Raw genomic sequence first — 18129 nt, 5'->3', positions numbered from 1 at the left:
CGTGTACAGACTAATGTTGAAACAGTAGTAACTAAGATATCTATTGTTCTATGATTGTAGGGTAAATGTTAGTGTAAAATTCTTTTCGGGTAGTGCACTGTCCAAAACGAAAATGACATTAGTTCAGATTTTCAGTGTAGTTCATACATTTCAATCTAGTACTACTTTTCGACTTTGGCTGTCGGTTTCCAACACAATTATCTGTCAGATTTTTTTTGTTCTGTTGATGATTATCAATCATTATTTTCCGTCCTATTTTTGCTATCAGTTTTTCGGGAGCTGATTGCTATCAACTGATCGTTCTATGGAGGTGCAAAAACTCTTATAAATTACAGCCGTATTTCGTGAAGCCGTTCTTGTTTGAAGTGCTCAATGTCACGTGCGGTGTACTCCGGATGTATTCTATACGAAGCGATGAAGTTTGTGCATGGAATCGTGCCGTTTTCATCGGTTTGAACAACTTCCGGTCATGATTCTGTACCTCTGGCTCGGCATCATCAATCTAGTTAGGTGCTAGCTGTTCGAACTTGCTAGCTTTGCTCTCGGATACAAACCAGATCTGTAAGTATTTTAAAAATATGCTGCATGATACATACCTAAACGCAATTTTAAATCGTAACCCAAGCCTGTTATCAAGATTAAAATTTGTGTTCTGAGTTTTTATGAAAAGATTCATTATGTTTAGTGGCTGAAGCCTTTAGTAATTGGCAAATGTTGGTGGATCATTGAACAGTTTTGTTGGATTTTGAACATGAGTAAATGGCCTAACTTCTCTAAGAACGTGTCTTATGCGTTGCATTTTGTTTCAGTGCCGTATACTATACATAGTTGAAGTACATATCATGTAGAATAATTATTGACAGATGCATTGAAGCTCTTCCGTTGTGTACCGTACAGTCTCGTTCTAAACAATCAGAAAAATATGAAGCATTAGATAGGTAAATATAAAAATTTGTAAAATGTAGAAAGTAAAGCAAAAAATTAGTGGTGAGAACATTCTCTAGTTAGAATAATGTTTTAGAAGATATCAGTTATTTCTCTTTATCTCATCGGCTTCTTAAATGCTAATTTGCGTAACAAATTTAATGCATAATTACGAAGTGGATCGTTTCAATAAATTCAGAAACACGACCATCCTAATTATTTTTTAGAAATTTGAGTTTGATTTTTAAAAGTTCAACACAAACATGGAAAACTTATGCACTAATAATATTTCGACGGAATAGTAAATTATCTTAGTAACTAATCAGTAAATATTCTGTTTTTTTAGGAAATTGAATAGTCTACTCACAAAAATACTCATTAGCCGATAAAAATTGCAACGAATTACAACGCGATACTCAACACTCTCTTCAGTGCGCTACTACAGGTGTACAATATGTACTACGGAAGGAACTGGTGAAAAACCCCAATGCATTTTGAATAACAATAGCAAACAGTAAACGATGTACTCGACTCAACATCACACCACCGCGCTGAGTGGATTCTTGCAGTCCCGAAATGGTAGCACCGGATCGCCAGTGGTAAACGAACCGTAACGTATCACCATTGCAGACAACACCAACAACAATGCGCCAAACAAAAGTAGAACAAAGAACCGCGAAAAGTGATTTATGATGAGAGTAATTGTAAAAAAAGCGAACAGTCCCAACTCATGATTTTCCTGTATGTACATGCAGTAATCGAAAGCAAAAGATAAGCTAAGTTTGGTCAGCACTGATTCGCTGACTTCCGGAACGGAAATAGTTTCGTTGTACGACTTGCGTCTCGACCACGTGACTATTCGGATGAGATTTAGCTCAAGCTGAAACGAACTTTTGAGAACCTCCTGTGCCACGGTACGCTATAAATTATATTTCAAGAGAAATCTTGGAAATAAACGACAATTTTGAGCAATCTCGATTATGAACCTCTTGCTCGGTGCAACTGTGAAAGAAATGTTAGTGATAGTCATAGAAATCTAAGTGAGATTTGTGTTGTGAACAAATGGAAACAAGATTTGAAGTGCGGGATACAATTCTAATTACTGTAATAGCTGTTCGTCGGTAAACAGCATCACACAAGCATCACAGCGGGAGACCGAGGAAACAACTCTGTAATCATGAAGCTAACAGAGATGGGTAAGTTGATTGGGACTATTGTGGGTTGTAGTTGCCGTCCGTTCGTTAGAAAATTAGTTATGTGGATAATTATTTGTTGAAATTTTGATGTGGTTGAACTCCGTTAATTTTAGTTTTCCTATTTCAGAATTTCCAACATAACTCTACATTTCGAATTTTTGTTTTAGTTTATTGAGGTTACTCTAAAATTCTATTCAGGAACAATGTTTGGATATTTTTCGATTCTTTACCCTCTACGGCCTACATTTTTTGCTTTGCTTGAAAAATGCCAGAAAGGTCAAAACAGAATGTCGCAGCTTATCTCGGTATGAGTTATGATGTGTGTTCGCTTTGTGTTTTAGTTGGTTGGCGTTTAAGAAGTTCACCCGGGAGCTGATCCACCTCCGCGGCTTTGTTGTTTTCGGCTTCATGATAGCTTTTCTAACCTCATCTCGTGTAGGCTGCTCCACAGCTTGTCCGTCATCGCTAATATTTATTATGTACTCCTTCGTTTCCACTGTTCAATAAAGTCTCAAAGTGATTCTTCCACCTGGCAGCCACTTTTGTTTTATCTGTCAGCAAATTACCTTCTTGGTCGTTGCACATGATGGGACATGGCGCTGTTTTTCTCCGCACGCCATTGACAGTTTCATAAAACCTCCGCATATCCGCATATGAAACTGTTCCATGCATTCTGGCGCCTCAGTAATAACTTGTTCTTCGTACTGTTTTTTTTTCTTTCTGTGGTGAGTTCGTTTCTCGGCTGCTCTTGCTTCCTTGTACCGTACTCTGTTAAACCGGGTACCTGATACCAACATTCTGCTTCTGGCGACGTTCTTTTCGTCTGTCAACTTCCGACACTCCATATTGAACTAACCAGCCCTAGGTCGTTTTTGCGCAGTGCCTATCTCTTCTCCTGCTGTTGTGCTCACCGCTCCATGTATTGACTCCCATAGATCGTTGATGTTATCACTCACGTTGATTTCACTAATCTGTTCATCTAGCTTTCGGCGGTATTCGGATGATACTCTTTTCGCTGACAATTGCTGAATATTGAAATGCATCGTTCGCTGTGATCTTTCGTTCATTAGTGTTGACAACTGTGCTCAAAACTTACTGACAACGAGATAGAGATCAGTGTCAAAGTTCGGACCTATGAATGTCCGCACATCGATAACATCCGAGAAATGCAGTCCATCCACCAGAACATGGTTTATCTGGTTGCAAATCACACCATTTGGGTGTCTCCAGGTGTGCTTTCGGATATTCTTTCGTGCAACTGGTTCAATAGCCGCAGGCCGTTGCCGTTGGTAGCGGAGTAAAGTTTTTCCCTACCTCTATACCGACTTTAGCATTAGCATCTCCAAATACTACTTTTACGTCATGCTTTGGGTCAAGGCACTCATAAAACGCTTTCTTCGTCATCGGAATTGAAGAATGTTCCCCCTATCCTCAATACACAGATCAAGCGCTAATGGGTTTCCACCTCATCAGTCTCTTCATCTGCTTGCCCATCACTACGAAGCCAACTCCATTCTCCGCTTTTTCGCCGCCACTGTGATAGATGTTATATTTGAATGCAATGTTCGTTGTGGGATCCACGGCTCTGAATTCACGTCCTCCGGTTCTAGGCCCCCGGGCTTTCTGAATTGCGGCCACGTTCAATCCAACCTTTTGCAGCTCACGAGGCAGAAGGCTCACTCGTCCAGGTTAATTTAAGGTCCTGACATTCCAGGTACCGAGCTTCCAATCATAGTCCTTATTTCGCTGCCGGATCGGTTGCCAAAAATAACGTTTTCTTTTTCTTTCTTCTCCAGTTTTAGTGGTAGTTCAAAACTGCAGTAAGCCACATTACCGGGGTTGCATTGCGTTGGTGGGACTGCCACCTTAGGTATAGCTGGCGCGATATAGTGTTTCGAGTTTCAGCCGCTGAATGCCAGGCAGATGCTGTTAGAGCCCCACCTCCTGGTGATCAGACGCTCGCGGTTTGCACCTCCTCACTCTTGCTAATGTCAGAATTACATCATTGCCCAGGTTGCGCCAGCAGCTAAGTACACAACTCAGCTGGCGGTCTTTTGTCACCGTTAGACCCGCGAAAGCATGAAGTCGCGACTTGTAAAGACCAGAGCCGTGTTGGTCGCCCCTTCCCTGTTGTCAACTCACCATTTCGCAGCCCTTGTGGTGCCAAAACAGTCCCGATCTGAAACCCTGTCCCGGAAGGTGCATCCGGTTTTGAGTTACCGGAGTACATCATGGTCACTTTTGCTGTTGGTCACCTGTATCGTCCGCTATCTGTGCGCAGCCTTACCGAATACGTCCATCTTCATACACGATGACATCCTCTGTCACTTCGCGGATCCTGCGATTTCGGTTTTTACCTTCGACTAGCCCTCCGATTTAGCAAAGAATAGTACTCCTTGATTCAACTACGCACACGCCTCGAAGCGCTACCACTGGATGAGGCATGAGAAGATTCACACTCGGCTGATACGAGAGTTTATCATGACTTGCGTCTCTTCAACTGCCATCTTCAGAATTTCATCCGTCAACTATCTTCTAAAAGAGCAAAACTGAGTTTGATTCGCCCAACATCTTGAACAACTCCCACTAGTTCCTCGCTGGTCCCTCGCAAGTTCGTTCCACTGTTAGACAGAAGCTCAATTGGTCAACCTCTGTGCCCAATAGACCAGTAAATTACCGTCTTACGCAATTGTGTAGTTAGTCCGTAAGCCAATGCACTGCACGGGTTACTAAGCCTTCGTCGTCCGATAGTGACATTATGTGCCCAAATAACATGAACCCGGGCGAAGATGCGATGGGGTTATTCGTACTACTCGATGTCGACTACGGTGAGCCTAACAGCATAGGTCAAACTACAACACCTGCCGGACTATTCCAAAATCGTTTGAAAATGTTGATCGAATGGCAGCACATCTGCTCTCTCGGCTCTGTCCTCCGTTCGAATCAGTCCGTTTTGATCAACCAGCGTGTAGAGCGGCCTTAACTTCCGAAGCACCAGCCATTGGTTCACTGGGAGATCCGTGCAACTCCAACTCATCGACAAACACTCCGCCTGTATCATCTTCACAAACCACAGTTCCGGCTTCTCGTAGGCGTTTTGCTATGCCCGCTCATTGCTCTTAACTGTCAATCGACTGTTTTCTGCTAAATTTTCATTTCGACTTCTCTTCAGAATCCGACCATAGCTTAGTGACAGGACTGAGCTAGCGCTGGATTGACGTTAGCTCCATAAAACATCATTTGTGTTTCTGAGCGAACCCCTACTTGTCCTGCGTGATGTCCCGCAAAAAAGGAGTTTTGATTAAGCTGATGAGTTAATGCAATATGCAGTTTGCTATACAGGGTGGCCAAACCTACGGATTTTTATGTCCTTTCTACGGATCTACGACTAACTCGTGGAATCTACGGAATTTTTACGACTTCTTCAGAAGTCTACGGAAGTTTAGTAAAAATAATACGTATTCGATTTTTTCTATCGAATTTACGTTTACATTACATTTCAGGAATACATCTTGCGAACTCCAAAAGCCAACATATATTGCATGTTTAGTTCAATTCGATTCTGATATCATTCGAGCCGGATTCGGTTGATGCATTTAAGTAGTAATAAGCCACAATTCCGAAAAATATTGGAATGGTATCCACTCTACCACTTTCAAATTAAACAGTTCAACAAAAATCTACAGGTCAACGTAACTTCGTAGAATGTACGGTGTAAGGTTGTCGCCAAGACAAATAGTAAAAGTTGATCAACCCGTTTTGAGCCAATCAAGCTATGTTTTCTCTTGGTTGCAAACGTATATAATTTCTTCATTGGTATAAACATTCCCAGGATATTGTCATATCCTATAACTGAACCACAGACAAATAGAAATAACACTATGAAGGAATTCTCTCAAAAAATATCGATCCGGCAATTTTTGCAGAACACTAGCTCCACCTTTTATTGACGGTCCCAAACACTCATTGGGTAGTGGGTTACCCCTCAGGTTTGGGAACAATTTTTCACTAGTGGTCTATCCCTCATATTCTTGTCGATATGTAAGTGGCGCCTTAATTGCAAATGTGGCCACAGTCCCAACTACAAATATATTTAAAATGACCGTTAAAACGAGCGAAGCATTGTTTTCGAGTGTTATGTCTGTTAGTCTGTGACTGAACTTTCTACTACCGATAACCGATTTAACCAACTCCGAACATTTGGAATATTTTCGAAGAAGTTGTCAGGATATCTATACTGAGCTATTCATGCAAATTGAAGTCAGATTTTCGTGCCAGAATCAGGTATTTCGAAGTTTAGAATATGGGTTTTCAATAGACATGCTGATTCGAATGATGCTAGATGAATAAAAATCAAGTATCAGAATAACCAGGGAGATATCCGACTCGGTTGTGACGTATGATGTGTTGAAGCAGAGCGCGGCAATTCCTGATTTGTTGTTTAAGAGCGCTCGCCGCTACAAAGATTTGGTATGCAAAGCAATGGTATTAGCATCTCAAATGCTTTTTGGCTTCCGGACGACATAGGACACCATTGGAGTTGAACGTTGTTGATTCCGAGGTAGAAATGTTTGCAGTATGAGGTTGCTGCCGAGTGCATATATTTGGAACACTGGTGACTTGGGTCCGGGTGACAGGCGATAACGATAATAACCGTTAGATAAAAGCGACTGCGTTGATAGTTGGTATGTACAAACATGCAAATGAAGTGTACAATCTTGCTGACATCGCAAGGCTGATAAAGAATTACAGATTATATTGGGCCAGATATTGAACTAAAAGAGAGAACAGCTAATGTTATGATCAAAAGAGGACCTGTACCGTTCATTTCGGTGCAGATCCCGAAATCGTTTTGCAAACGAAACGACGATTGTAATCCTTCGAATTGATGACTACCTAACTGTTTTGGTTATGTGGAATCGAAGTACAACAAACGAAAATGAAGAATATTCGAAGCGATAAACTTTAGACTTTGCGAGAAGAAATATTCGTAGTTCGTTGATATGCAGAAAATTAGGCGTGGCGTGCCGCCGGGAATTACACAATTGACTCATATTTGTTGACAATTCCTCAGGTGCACTAATTTCATTCAAAAATAATGCTCTTAGGCAAGGCAGAATCAAACTCAATTTGTTGAAAAACCTGTCTGGTGCTGCACAGAGTTGACACTTGAGTTTAGAGTTCAGATAAACCGGGATAATCAGCTTGCGACCACAATTCGTATCGGTCAATTGAAATATTTTACTAGATCTAACCAACTTAGGATAAAAAACGGCTTGTTATCAGAAATTTAATTTGTCTTTCGTTGAGGGCAAGAAGACGAACGGTTCCCTTGCGCTGTTGTTGTTGTCAGTACATACACTTTTCAGATAGCGATACAGCTGTTTCCGAATCGGCTGTATCGGTCTTCAAAGATGTTTTTGTTTAAGCCCTCTTGTTCACATTTTTTGCCGTGATTAGCGTTGATAAATATCTTGCCAACTCGAAACACGCTAATTATAGATGAAGACATTGTTTTGTCACTGAGTTAAAGATTTGCAAAACTTATTTCAAGGTTTCACTGAAAATTTTTGCGTTTGGGTTGTAAATCTGGGTATCGAGTCTTCCAAGGAGAATATCGAGCTAGTTTTCAAAGAAGCCTTGTTCAGCTTCTGCTAATGGGTTGAATGATTACTAAAGTTTTTGAACTTAATTTCTCTTGGATCAACTGGATAAGTGCCGTGTATCCGGCGGGCTGAAATCTCTCAAAGTATTTCAGCAACTGAATTGATCCGCTGGGTTTCTGTTGTTTCCTTGTCGTAAGAAATGATTAACAACAGATAAAGCTGTGGTCCGCTAGGAGATTGATAATATTAGCTATTAGCTTTCTCCGGACAAAATCGATTATCCCTTTTTAATTTGCAGTTATTTATGAATCGTCGAAAGTGATACGTGGCCTTCGAGGTGTTCCCGAATCCAAGTGTCAACAGGTGTTGTACAGATGGCTGATATTACTGGTAACTTTGATCTCCATAAATGTACTGTTTCCGGCCACAATCTGATGAGATTCGAGAAACCATTGAGGGCCACAACAAATTTCCGACAGTGGATGCCGGTAAAACACCTCGTGAAATGCAGTCAGCTGGATGGTCTGCGGTGGAAATGTGAAGCCAAGCAACGGATTCAGTAAGTTGTTGGATCTCCGCAGCACGGTTGGCTACAAAGCTGTGACGAAGGCTGACTCGAAATCAACTGGAGAGTGATCGTAGAATCAGACCAGGAATGAACCTCCAGACAGTCTACGACCTTTCTCTGCATATTTGCCAGGAGCAGCGTTGACCATAACTCTAGTCGAGCATGCATGGGCCGACGTTTTTCCAAGGGGGCAATTCGAGACTTAGCAGCCATCAAGCACGACGTTATCATACTGGAGCTGGAAACAGATCTCAAGTAGATGCAAGCGCCATAGGCAAGCTGCGATGCGTCAGTGAAATCATGTAATTGAAGGGATGCAACATTATTAGTGAGTACAAAACAAGGAGTTGTGAGAATTTTGAGAATAGGAAGCTGAAGAGCAATCTCAGTCCATTTATCGTGAAGATCGTGTGGTATCAGATTATCCCATCTAATGTTACGACCCCCAAAGTGTCTGGATAAGCATCTTAGCGAGAACTACTACTAGATCTATGAGTCCCAGCGGATCGAATAAGCTGCAAACGTGTGATAGAATAATTCACTTGGTCGATGTTGGTCGCTCAGGCCACTCTGGAATCTTGGAGAGAAACTCGCCGGATCCTGGCTTCCACTGTAAGCCGAGTGTCTTTACTGGCGCAGAGCGATCTAATTCTAGGATCGCTGACTTCTCTCGATAGTCATCGGGAAATGGTGCGAGCATGTCTGGGTGATTCGAAGACCATTGATAACGAACGAAACGTGCTGACGCTTGCTGCGAAAGCTGCTGTGCGACGTTTCATTAGATGCTTCTGTTGATTCCTCAGGAGAATCGAAACAGTAAATCATCGACGTAGAATTCGTTCTTGACTGCGGAACAGCAAGCGGAAAATCTTTGAGACTGCAACCCGAAGTGGTTTTGCAGGAACTGAATTTGTGAAGTTTCTTTTGTTGGCGCCGGCGGTATAACATGATGATGAGTTTTGTTCTATCACAGACCATGCGGTAGACTTGGGTGCAACGCTTAACTTCTACTTAGCAGAAGGCAAAGGATTCTTCATATTTTTTCGACCAAGTCCATATGGGCCTGCCTGGTCCTAGTTTCTGTTCTAAGTTTGTAACTGATTCGCTCTAGAATACCTATTCGTCTTTCAATTTCATTTCTTTCGTTTCTCTTAGTCTTAAGGTGAAGCGATGCCAAAATAACAACAAAGGTTCGGTTATGTTCGGCTATGTTCGGGTTACGTGCAGCATCTGTGTGCGGTTAGAAAGTACTCTACCGATATGAGATGGCACGCACACAAGCGTATCGTTCAGCAATCAGCTGACTGATTTTTGCACCACGTGTTTCATTTGTTTTGAAAAATAAAAAGGTACAAATTTCCCAAACGAATCAAAATTCCGTGAAGAGAATCTATTCATCAGCTTGTGCTAACATGCCTGCATACAGTGATACAATTTCTAAACAATCTGATATAAGACATTCAAGTTACAAAAGATTTTGCCTTGCGCGCCAATGCAATGTTTTGATTTTGACGATGAAATAAAAAGAAGAAGCAGAAACGACGGCGGCCATTTTAGCTGCCACCTGGCTCTGTTCAGCATGTCCTTAAATAGCCAAAGGAAGGCACAATACAGAAAGTCATAATTGCACCACTAGGTGGATTCAAACCGGTTTTGTACTAAATCTAATTTAACTTTTTATGCTGACGAAGTAGAAAGTTGGTGTCTTCAACAAAGTTTTAGAAATGCTCATAGTGAAGAAAACCTTCTTAGCTTTATTGTGCATGGTTTAGACAGTCAAAAACGTGCCTGTTCGTGCATTTTGGTTTGCACCTTACTTTCTTATATGTAGTTGAAGTTGGTGTAAAAAATGTAAAAATCCTTAATAACTTTGAAACCAATTAGTATTTTTAGATACAGTCTTCGTCAATATTATGTAGTTTTGATACCTACACATTTGTCTTGAACATATTTATTTATTTATTTATTTATTTATTTATTTATTTATTTATTTATTTATTAACAGATTAAGGCCGAAGTGGCCTGTGCCGTATACAAAAGATTTTTCCATTCCACTCGGTCCATGGCCGCGCGTCGCCAGCCACGCAGTCTGCGAAGGGTCCGCAAATCGTCTTCCACCTGGTCGATCCATCGTGCTCGCTGCGCGCCACGTCTTCTTGTACCGGTCGGATTGCAATTGAGAACCGTTTTCACCGGGCTATTGTCCGACATTCTGGCTACGTGCCCGGCCCACCGTAGTTGTCCGATTTTCGCGGAATGACAGATGGGCGGCTCCCCCAACAGCTGATGCAACTCATGGTTCATTCGCCGTCTCCATGTGCCGTCTTCCATCTGCACTCCACCGTAGATGGTACGCAGCACTTTCCGTTCGAAGACACCAAGTGCGCGTTGGTCCTCCACGAGCATGGTCCAGGTCTCGTGCCCGTAGAGAACTACCGGTCTAATCAGCGTCTTGTAGATGGTCAACTTCGTACGACGGCGAACTCTGTTCGACCGAAGTGTCTTGCGGAGGCCAAAGTAAGCACGATTTCCTGCCACGATGCGTCTACGAATCTCTCTGCTGGTATCATTGTCGGCGGTCACCAGTGAGCCCAAGTACACGAACTCTTCAACCACCTCGATTTCGTCGCCACCGATGCAAACTCGAAGCGGGCGGTTCTCATTCTCTTCTCGTGAACCTCTTCCTATCATGTACTTTGTCTTCGACGTGTTGATGGCAAGTCCGACGCGCTTGGCTTCTCTTTTCAGTCTGATGTAGGCTTACTCCATCTTCTCAAAGTTTCGTGCAATAATATCAACGTCATCGGCGAAGCCAAGTAGCTGAACGGACTTTGTGAAAATCGTACCACTCGTGTCGATACCTGCTCTTCTTATTACACCTTCCAGCGCGATGTTGAATGACAGACACGAGAGACCATCACCTTGCCGTAACCCTCTGCGTGATTCGAAGGGACTCGAGAGCGTCCCTGAGACACGTACTACGCACATCACCCGATCCATCATCGCCTTCACTAATCGCGTCAGTTTGTCCGGGAATCCGTACTCGTGCATAATCTGCCATAGCTGATCTCGATCGATAGTGTCGTATGCGGCTTTGAAGTCGATGAACAAATAATGTGTGGGCACATTGTACTCGCGGTATTTCTGCAGTACTTGACGAAGAGCGAACACCTGGTCCATGGTAGATCGTTCGCTCATGAAACCCGTCTGGTACTGCCACACGAACTGTCTTGCAATTGGTGATAGTCGACGGTATAGTATTTGGGAGAGTACCTTGTAGGCGGCGTTCAGCAGGGTGATTGCTCGGTAATTATAGCAATCCAGCTTGTCGCCCTTTTTGTAGATAGGACACACGACCCCTTCCATCCACTCCTCCGGTAAAATCTCCTCCTCCCAAATCTTGGTAATCACCCAGTGCAGCGCTTTAGCCAGTGGCTCGTCACCGTGTTTTAGTAGCTCGCTTGGTATTTGGTCAACCCCAGCGGCTTTATTATTTTTGAGCCGGCTAATCTCCTCCTGGATTTCTTGGAGATCCGGAGCCGGTAGTGTAATGTCTTCCGCGCGTGCTCCCAGGTGCGTTACCGTGCCATCCTCGTCGTCTGCTGCATCGCCGTTCAGGTGTTCTTCGTAGTGCTGCCGCCACCTCTGGATCACTGGTCCGTGAGAAGATTCCCGTTTGTATCTCTGCACATGTCGGCCTGTGGTACGTGTCTTGAACATAGTTTGCACGAAAAGTCACAATGAAAAAAGCTATATTTTAAAAACTAGATTTAACCCTCAAAAAGGCAACCGGGTCCCAGAGGCCCGGCACGTTACAATGTTTTAGTTACAAAAAAATGTGTATGCAGTATAAGCTTGGACATGGAAATTTTGATAAGTAGCTTTGAAATCTATAACAAAAATAAAGAATTGTGAAATTTTCATCGATGAAGTGATGCGCAGCTATGTTTGAATTTTTTACATGCACAAAAAGGCAAGCCGGGCCTGGTGTGCATGCAATATTTACTAGGAATACCACGGGTTTTATACATTAATATTTATCCGAAAAAAACATTTTGATGAGTTCATCTTCATATTAGCAGGAATTTTTTTCATGTTTTGATTGATTTTATCTTTTTACCTTTTCTTATAAGAAAAAAAACTTGAAAGTTTGAGCGAATTCTATACATTTCTTTTATAAGAAATGTAAAAATAGGATACGATAATGACGTGTGTCATATTTTTTGGGTAAATACTTTTATTTCACCCACTGTGGTCTACTTGACAATTATTTGGATACAACATAACCTAACTCTGTCGTTAAGCGGACCCTACACGAGCAGAAATATTGACAACAAACCAATTATTGATCAATATATTGATCGTGTAAGGACATTTTGAAAATATTGATTCTGTAGGATTCAAATGGGATTGACGTATTGAAGCTGTCTTGACAATATTTTTATTGACAATATTCTTGTCTCGTGTAGGGTCCGCTTTATTGTCTATTTTTGTTGTCTATTCTTTGTGTTATAGTTGTCGTAATTATTCAAATTGTAGGATCTAAAAGCAAAAAAATATTGAAATGGCTATAAAACGATATGCCCATGTTTTCAATCGTCTCAAAGAATCTGAAATAATGGAAGAAATTCGAGCAAATTCAACAGCAGACGATGCCGAAGCTGATATGCTAAGCGAGGAAGAAGATGCGAATGATATTGCTTCCGACAATGAATCTGATGCAGACTGGGGAGAAGAATCTAAATATGTACTCCGGTTATGCATCAGAAGAAATTAATAGCAACCCAGAAACATTTATTGGTCGTGTTCAAACGAAATGGAGCTCAGAACCAAATCGACAGTCGACGTGATCTTCCGAGTACTACCCTTTTGGAAAAAAATTGACCTTTTTACATCCATCGCCTTATACGCTGAAATCGGGATTTGCTGCGTGTTCGTACTCATCATCCTGTAATTCCGGAACCGGAAGTCGGATCAATTAGAAATTCAACAGCAACCAATGGGAATGCTGTACGTTTCATTTGAAACTAAGTTTGTAAAAATCGGTAAAGAATTCGCTGAGAAATAGGTATGACATTATCTTAGGAACTTGGTAAGTTCCCCCGAGGCATCAAGAACCACCATAGCTGGCCAATGTGGTCAAAGTGCCTTCGGTGGGTCATTAATGATCTAGACATGCAAAGTCAAGTAATGTTGCACATATTTTAATATATATTGCATCATTTGGACATCATGGTGGTATCAGTTTCTATGGAAATTTGCTGTGTGATTGTACTCTTCAAAACGTAACTCCAGAACCGAAAGTCGGATCAATAAAAAAAAATCAATAGCGACCGATGGGAAGGCTGCACCTTTCATTTGAGACTAAATTTGTACAAATCGGTCCATCAACCTCAGAGAAAAATCGGTGAGATTGTTTGCCACATACATGCATCCATACATACATACATACACACACACATACAGACATTTTACGATCTCGACGAACTGAGTCGAATGGTATAAGAGATTTGGTCCTACGGGTCTCGGTTAAAAAGTCGAAATTTCGACCGATTGCATAACCTTTCTATATGAGAACGGCAAAAAGAAGCTTAAATTTAGACGGGCCTGAGAGGCCCGGCTTGCCCTTTAATGTTAGGATTTTAGCTTGCCTTCACAAGGGTTAAGTGGGTTGCCATAGAAAACGCCTTATAAATCGATAACCTTTAATCCTACAAGCAAAATTTTTCACCATGAGCATTTCTAAAACTTTGTTGAAGACACCAACTTTCTACTTCGTCAATATAAAAAGTTAATTTTTTTACTTCGATCATGGTAAGCCATGCCTAACTTCAATTATTATCAGATTGTGGGGAACATTCATACGAACAACACCCTGTGAATATATTCGATGGTTCGGCCTCTAGTGAATTAAGTTCACGTTTTTGCGTTTCCGACCACTGTGCATTGCCTTCTGCTCGCGTGATCGTGAATCCGTCGCGTCCGAAGTCTCTATACTCGACCCTAGTAGCATCGGTCCATGCCAAACAGCTGAACAAATAAAAAACTGACGTTCATATACACTAAACAACATGTTCCATAGCGTCATGATTGGGAACTCTAGTGATATCGGAGAACTCAGAAACACGGTTATGAAATCGAATTTATACACACTAGCACACGCAACATACAAACGTCCACACGATCGAACACGTTAACTTGCAAACGCCCGAGCCCTTCGCGATGATACATACAGACGAACATGCAATTGCGATCGTCCACGCACAACTACGCCCAAGATTTCGCAAACACAAGAACGCTCTAATCATTTAATGAACGCTATAACACTTATAATATGGCGGTCTTAAGAGAGCGCAAAAAAAACGGTCAGTCCCACACGATCCTAAAGACCTAACCCGCATATCTGAACCGTACACTCAATATCGCAATCAGAATCACGGCCCGCTGAAATTGGTCTCAGGCAGTGTCTTAGTGGGTGACATTTTCCGTCTCGTTTGCAATTGTAGTGAGTGATTCTGACGGGAAGCCTTTCCGGGAACCAATTTCTGCAGCTCCAGTAGGATCAATCTCAAAAGATATAGGGTTCAACTCTCGATCGAGTTAGGATACTTTCGGATAGAAATATCCCTATATTGCCATGGGTTAGTTTTAGATAATTTTCAATAAAGGGATCTGATGTAGATGACATAACTCGATTGAGCTCTGTACTGTCACTACGCTCGCTGAAGGTGGCAGTATCGATACTTAGGTTGGGCGGGAGGAGTTTAGTATTATCGGAAATGGAAGGGGGGGGGGGGGTTCGTGTCGTATGCGATTTGCTCCATCGCCTTGCTTTCGGAAGATGCAAGTTACATCCCACTCTATTACCAGTTATCATTTTTGGTCGTTGTGCCACTAGCCTTTCACTTTTTCAGCTTTTGGCTACGAGTTTATCAAGGGGAAGGTACGATGCAGTTTGGCAATTTTACGGCAATCGATTTCACGGTTGGGAGTATTAGCCGCAGTTCTTAGGGCTCAATTGAACGGTTCTAAATATCCACTTTCACACGCTGCATTTTTGGACGAGTAGCCTTTGATTTTCAATAACATATCAATTTGAGTTAATGGTTTTCAATATTATTTGTTCTAGCCTAATTACAGGAATATATTTTGGAATCATTTTCTTACAAACAAAGTGGCGGTCTGGCTCTTTTTTCTCCTAAATTATGGACTGAAAAATATTGCAAATATGTGCTTTTGTATGATAGAAGCTGTCAATACTACATGTATGTAAGTGCAGTAGCGAATGAATTTTAAATGATCAGATAATTGAAATTGTGTACACAAGTTTATTGCTTCCCCACTGCTCAGAGCGAATTGACGTTATGCAAAAAATACAACCATATCGAGGTTCTAAATTGAAACCCATCATCGACTGATAATATTTTATTTTCTCTCCAGGTACTCGCAACCATGGCCACCCGCGAACACTGGTTACTCTTATTTTTGGGACGGTATTAGGCTTCATGTTCGCTACCTTCATCACCTCCAGTACTAGTCGAGCACCGTGGATTCCGGAGTATTATCACTCGTCGAAGGAAGCTCCGGCGGTAGTCAGTGATCCTCACACAGGTAATGAGCTGAGGGATGCGGCGGGCCCAGAGCAGGACGTTGGTTTCCATGGAGAACACGAAGAGGCTCACGCTCACGAAAACTCTTCGTTGGCACATCAGCTGCAACGAGAGGTGCGGGTTCTCTGTTGGATTATGACAAATCCTGGCAATCACAAGAAAAAAGCACTCCATGTCAAACGGACGTGGGGTTCACGGTGCAACAAGTTGCTGTTCATGAGCTCGAAAGAGGGTGTGTGATAGATTCAAATTTTAATGGGACATAATTTGACCTTTCGATTGTATTCACAGATCCTCTATTGAACTCTATCGCATTGCCGGTCAAGGAAGGGCGAAACAACCTGTGGGCTAAAACGAAGGAAGCATTTAAGTACATTTACCAGCATCACTTGGATGATGCCGACTGGTTCATTAAGGCTGATGATGACACGTAAGATCTTATGAGCTGCGGGCGGATCAACCATAAATAATTTCTTTCTGCGATGGTTTAAGATATTCCAATACCCACAGTTTCATAGATGAAGAGTAGACGTAAATTAACGTTATTTATGGATGGTTTGTCAGGGTCAAACGGTTACTATTAACGGGAACCATTTCTTTCATGATTTAGGTACGTCGTAGTAGAAAACCTCAGATATATGTTATACCCGTTCTCGCCGAGTTTCCCAATATATTTCGGGTGCAAATTCAAGCCATTCGTGAAGCAGGGTTACATGTCTGGCGGAGCTGGCTACGTACTGAGTAAAGTGGCCGTTAAACGCTTCGTCGAAGAGGCCATTCCTAACAAAAACTGTCGACAGGATAATGATGGCGCTGAAGATGTTGAAATGGGTAATTTAAAGAAACAATTTAAACATACCATAGATTAAAAATATATTTCTCTGCCGCAGGTAAATGCATGGAAGTGGTAAAAGTTCTGGCAGGTGATTCACGCGACTCTCTAGGCAGAGGGCGATTCTTTCCCTTTGTTCCCGAACATCATCTCATTCCCAATCATGTGGATAAAGATTTCTGGTATTGGAAATACATTTACTATAAAACTGACGAGGTAAATTAAATAGGGCAACACTTTTAAACATTAACAGCAATATTAACCTTACAATCTATTCAGGGTCTAGACTGCTGCTCGGATAACGCCATTTCCTTCCACTACGTCTCACCCAACCAAATGTATGTGCTGGATTATCTGCTCTATCACTTGCGACCATACGGCATTGTGTCCCACTCGCAACCTCTACCAAAGAAACTCTCCTTAGCGGACGTGGTCCTGTCAGATGATCGTAGTAAGACCACCGAGAATCCTGTCGGTTTAAAATCGAATGTCGCCAGTGAACTCGAAGAGCAGCAGAACCGACTGCTCAATACCAAAGATGAGCAAGAGTCGAACAACGTACTACTGGAGTAGTAGGAGTCCTAGTTTGTGTAGTAGTAGTTACGATGGAATAGCCAAACTACAAGCGTGCATGCATGTGATGAAGGATTTGCAAAGAGTGATATTGAGTTAGCTCGTACAAAACAGTGTTTGTAGGCATTTAAGAAACTAAAGTTCATGCGCCATATTAATTAAATGCTATTAGGGCAGATATACCAAAGTTTTTTTTGTCAGTGAGTATCGTGTAAAGCGACCCATTCCTTATATGATTATATCTAACGAATCTCAAAATAAAGTAACATTTCAATAACATTGAATGTCGTAGGTTCGTAATGATGACCTGATCCTGGCCAATGCAAGGAACAACGGATTAAAAATTTAAGGATGCTCCTAGTCGGGTTGTTCCGTTTTAGTCATAATATAGTTGTTTTGCTTTATTATTCAGCAGATTGTTATTTGTTAGGTATCACCTCATAAAACAATACCGATTAAACGGTGCCTTATGTTTCTAGTCACATCATCTAGTAGCTTTAATTGTTCTGGATTGGAAAGCAATTATTTATTGGTGAACTTTTTAACAGTAATCAAAACTATCAAGCTAATAAAATATTACCTAAAACAGCGAAACGGCGCACAGTGGGACGAAATAAAAAAACCGGACATTGATATTTGCGACGAAAATATTCGGCCTTATTCTGCGCGGCGTGTGACGTGAGACGACTAAACTCACCTCACTTAATGTGACTTTTCTCACCCGATTCTGAGAGTCGACTCGGGTGAGGTAAGATTCCCCATTGCGGTTAAATGGGCGTCTCACGTCACCCGAAGTGACTCTTCAGAATTGGGTGAGAAA

The 18129-nt window shown here is 41.8% G+C and overlaps 1 protein-coding gene across 2 annotated transcripts; it reads left to right on the top strand.

Annotated features, from left to right (window-relative positions):
* Positions 1-231: 231 nt before the first annotated feature.
* LOC131682404 (glycoprotein-N-acetylgalactosamine 3-beta-galactosyltransferase 1-like) lies at positions 232-17588 on the top strand. Of its 2 annotated transcripts, XM_058963846.1 has the most exons (8): positions 232-561; positions 810-938; positions 1271-2120; positions 15735-16136; positions 16196-16334; positions 16515-16735; positions 16795-16952; positions 17016-17588. In XM_058963846.1, exons 3-8 carry the CDS (start codon positions 2102-2104, stop codon positions 17307-17309), a joined length of 1233 nt encoding a protein of 410 aa, XP_058819829.1. In that variant the 5' UTR covers positions 232-561; positions 810-938; positions 1271-2101; the 3' UTR covers positions 17310-17588. The 2 variants fall into 2 exon arrangements, with proteins under 2 accessions (XP_058819829.1, XP_058819828.1); XM_058963845.1 differs by lacking the exon at positions 810-938.
* The last annotated feature ends 541 nt before the right edge of the window (positions 17589-18129 follow it).

Source organism: Topomyia yanbarensis, chromosome 2, assembly GCF_030247195.1.
Source record: "Topomyia yanbarensis strain Yona2022 chromosome 2, ASM3024719v1, whole genome shotgun sequence".
NCBI classification, from domain to species: domain Eukaryota; kingdom Metazoa; phylum Arthropoda; class Insecta; order Diptera; family Culicidae; genus Topomyia; species Topomyia yanbarensis.
This window is presented reverse-complemented; position numbering and strand designations above follow the sequence as displayed.

What these genes read in the sequence shown, in the direction of transcription:
- LOC131682404 (XM_058963845.1), top strand. An exon ending in GTTCATGAGCTCGAAAGAGG is followed by an intron (nt 16,137 to 16,195) that starts GTGTGTGATAGA and finishes TTGTATTCACAG; the next exon opens with ATCCTCTATTGAACTCTATC. An exon ending in TTTACTATAAAACTGACGAG is followed by an intron (nt 16,953 to 17,015) that starts GTAAATTAAATA and finishes CAATCTATTCAG; the next exon opens with GGTCTAGACTGCTGCTCGGA.